Raw genomic sequence first — 4,081 nt, 5'->3', positions numbered from 1 at the left:
TGTGGTTTGCTTAACTTGAAAACGAATGGGATGGTTTGTGGTTTTTAAAATATTAATCTAAAAACTTACCTGCAAATGTCCGAGTTTACGCGTTTGCTGTTGGCGGCATAGTCTCAAATTACGCACAAAATGTCTTATATATATTTTTTAATAAAGTTTTAGAAAAAAATAAAACAATAAAACAGAGAAGGCTATGGACCCTTTTTATTACCTTATATTTTCATGTAATGTTTATTATATCATATCTATTTTACTAATGTCAGTCAAACACGGGTCCTGAGTAGCTGCATAAAAAAGGCAGAGTGAGACCTCTTCAGTGATTTTACTTTGTCCTCATGATCATTGGTCCAGTCGCTGCCACTTCTACCTCTCTGATTGGCCCAGAGAGCCGCGTGCGTCGCGCCCAAGGCGGAAGTGAGTCCTCGTAGTGTTAGCCACTGTGGTGAACCGCAGAAGGATGTCAGAACAGACAAAGCGGGTCTTTGCAGGGTTTTTAACGTATTAAAAGAGGACTGTAATCGGATAAAGAGTCAGAAAACCCAGGGAACATGATTTTAACGCCGTATCTGTCGTTTTTATTTGTAATTTTTTCAGTCGGAACAGCGAAGACGAAAGATGGGGACGACGACTGGGTTCATCTTCCGAACAAATGTGAAGGTAACGGTGGCAGCGATCACGTTATAGATGTTAGCAGCTGTTTTGTTAGTGTAGACGTCACTGTTGTCTAACCGTGTGGAGGCACATGCAGAAAGGAGCGTTGTGTATTTAGCTCTCGGCGCTGTTTACATTACTCAGGTCCATGTAAACAAATGTTAGCAAGTCACTGGTATGCTATAATCAATCACCTTTCTGACAGCTTCAATTAATCACAAATTATAACAATCCGCCAATAATTTGAATCCTTCTTCTTAGTGTGTAAATTCGTCAGTATTGAGATGAAGGCAGCGTTTGATGAAACGGGCAAGACCAAAGAAGTCATCGACACGACGTACGGCTTCATAGACGGCAAAGGAGCGCCCCCCGTCAAATACGTCAAGTCGTAAGTGTGCTGTTGTGTTTTCACTCTGTGGTGATTCTACACTAGTGTCTGTTCTGCTTATGATTGAAAGTAAAACTTGAGCACTTCTCTCCCTATCTCTCTCTCAAACACACACACACACACACACACACACACACACACACACAGAGTTTAGTTCGTGTGGTGGAACTTATTATGGAACAGGAAGCTGTTAAACTGCTGTGAGCTTTGGTGATAACAGAACTGTTTTTAGCAGGTTTCAGGACCTGTTGACCGTCTTTGATAAAGCGCATAGAATGAGTTTAACATAACACTGCTATACTGCTAAGTACTTAAAATATGCAGAAATTATATTATCCCATGTTTGACATAAAAGTTTAAACTTGGCGTGAATATTGAGGTATCATGTTTGACAATGAAAGCTAGATCGAGCATACTGAACAGACTGATCTGTGTACAGTGATTATCTAATGACAAGCAAACCACAAGTCATTATAGTACAGAACTGGCTCTTCAGACTGAACACCAGGCCTTTATACACTGAAATGCTCACACCTGCAGCACGGTATAAAGTGTTGAAATATATAACAAGCAGCTCAAACAAAACTCAGTGTTTGTGGCCAGAGAAAATTATTATTATTAACTATTAGAACACATTGTAGTTCAAAAGGTTTTTTAACTCTAAACATACTGTTACCTTGAATTTCTTTTTCTTTTGCCTCTACAGAGACCTCAGGTTCATTGAGGTTGTTGAAAATGTGTGTCAGAGGCTACTGGAGTACAATCTGCACAAGGAAAGAACTGGCAGCAATCGTTTTGCCAAGGTCAGTGTGTGTCTATATGTCTGTAGTGGAGCTGCTTCACACTATTAAACTGTGCTTCAAAAGTAACTGTTGTCTATTTTGAACTAAGATGGACAGTATGGAATCAAGCCATTAACACGAGGAGCAGAGGGTCGTGTCCAACGTTTAGAATGAGAAGGATTATTTTTCTTGCTGGTTTGACAGCACTAACGCGCGTCTTCATCTGTGCTCACAGGGCATGTCGGAGACCTTCAGCACCCTCCACGGGTTAGTACATAAAGGAGTGAATGTGGTGATGGACATTCCTTACGAGCTGTGGAACGAAACGTCGGCTGAGGTTGCTGACCTCAAGAAACAGGTGCTTTCATAGTAACACAAGTGTTATTGTACTGTGTTCCTCGTGTTAAATATGCTGATAAGTGTGGTTACGTCTGTTTTAGTGCGATGTTTTGGTGGAGCGTTATGAGGATGTGATTGAGGAGTGGTACAAAGGAAGCCAGGAGGAAGACCTCACCAAGTATCTGTGTGAGAAACATGTCCTCAAAGGACAGGACGCAGGTAACATTTATTCATTACCCCTCTTACAGGACCTTCCTTTCATCTGTCTCTCTTTTCTACTATTTGTCATTCTTTACTATTGTTTCCTGCCTAGAATGCCTTAAAGAGAATTGGACCCCAAAGAGGAAGGGAGACCAGGCAGCCATAGCAGAGGACAAGAAGAAAAAGAAAAAGAAGAAGGTAGGGAAGAAGGGAAAGGGCAAGGGTGAAGACAAAGGAGAGGGAGGTGACGGCAGCTCGGACGGAGGGAAGACGACAAAGAATAAGAAGGAGAAAAAAGTGAAGAAGAAGAAAAAGAGCAAAGCTCCTGTGGAGAAGGTAGATGGAGGACTGACATCGGATGAGGACATCCAGGGGCAGGTTCCTCTGTCTGGGAAGAAAACCGAGTTGTGAATTTGGACCTGGAGCTGTTCTCAGTTTGACAAAAGGTTCTGGAAACATTGTCAGGGGACATTCAGATAAAGTTTCGTACTGTTACACGCGGTTTTAACTTCATGTAGGTGCACGCAAACGCGGTGTGTGTGAGGAACCACCTGTCTAAGAGAATGTAAACAAGTGATTATAGTTTGTTTTGTTATGTGGCTAAAATCATAAGGAGACAGAGTAATTTGTGTCACCAATTAACAATGCAGACGTGTTTTGTCGTCCAGCCACGCTGCCTGGTGTGATCTGAAAGCTGAAGACGTGACATCTGGGAAATAGTAATGGCTGGTTTTCTCTATTTTTCTGAATTTTGTCTTTTAGAATATCAGTAATTTTAATGTGGAAATTATTGAAATGATGAGCAATTGACAATACATCATCAATTTTAACAGCCTTTTGGTATTTGCAGCGTTTCATGCCAGAGCTTAAAACAGTGCATTAGTATTATTGCTTAGACGATAAACGTCTTTTGTTCAATTCTTTTCTTTCTTTTATTCATTCTTTTGTTTTTTCCCTTCCTACCTTCTTTCCATCCTCTCTTTTAAGTTGAATGTACATTTTCAATGGGGCTTTCATGCACCTGTTTATAATGTGAATTCTTGTGAGCTTTTTCCACTTCCACACTGAAGTTCCCATTCCATCTGATGCGTGTGTGTAAATGCTGAGTGTGTTCCTAAGCAGTTGCCGCTGAGCCCTTGAATGCTCACTTTGTGACCTTTCCCATTATTGAATCAACACACGTTAGGTATTTCTGTTATTTGAGTGGCAGTGTTTTGTTTTGATGTTATTCCACCACATGTTTGTGTTTATTTGTGCTTTCCAAAAGCTGCTATTTAAGGTGTGTTTTTAAGCCATGTGCTTTCCTATTTTTCGTGTGTGTGCGTGTGTGTCTGATTTTTACGCTGAAGTAAAATGCTGGCTGTGTGGATCAATAAACACTGATGTGAAAAGTTGAAATGGCTGATCTCTTCCAGAGTTTGGTGTTTGTTGGCTAGTGTTACTGTATGTGCTGCTGCTCCTGCTTCTTAATATGACAGTCTGTGCAGCCTGTCTTGTCAGTCAGGTAACATATGGGTGTAATGTACACATCTGACCACCAGGCGGCGGCAAAGGTCAATGCTGTCAACACCATTTTGCAGAGATCCCAGATTCAGTAAAATTAAACTGTAGTTTGATGTATTACATTCTGTACATTTCCTTAAGCAAAACATCAAAACCGTAAGATAATTTTAAAAGTGGCATTATTTTGAAAATTAATGTTTTATAACTTACCTACTTC

The 4,081-nt window shown here is 40.6% G+C and overlaps 1 protein-coding gene across 1 annotated transcript; it reads left to right on the top strand.

Moving 5' to 3' along the window:
• Nucleotides 1–391: 391 nt before the first annotated feature.
• Nucleotides 392–3,759, top strand: cnpy3 (canopy FGF signaling regulator 3). Its single transcript, XM_029141631.3, has 6 exons — nucleotides 392–657; nucleotides 913–1,039; nucleotides 1,746–1,842; nucleotides 2,057–2,179; nucleotides 2,262–2,379; nucleotides 2,474–3,759. Exons 1-6 carry the CDS (start codon nucleotides 549–551, stop codon nucleotides 2,770–2,772), a joined length of 873 nt encoding a protein of 290 aa, XP_028997464.1. The 5' UTR covers nucleotides 392–548; the 3' UTR covers nucleotides 2,773–3,759.
• Nucleotides 3,760–4,081: the final 322 nt, after the last annotated feature.

The sequence above is a fragment of the Betta splendens genome, chromosome 2, assembly GCF_900634795.4.
Source record: "Betta splendens chromosome 2, fBetSpl5.4, whole genome shotgun sequence".
Taxonomy (NCBI): domain Eukaryota; kingdom Metazoa; phylum Chordata; class Actinopteri; order Anabantiformes; family Osphronemidae; genus Betta; species Betta splendens.
Note: the sequence above shows the minus strand (reverse complement) of the source record. Positions and strands in the feature narration are given on the sequence as shown.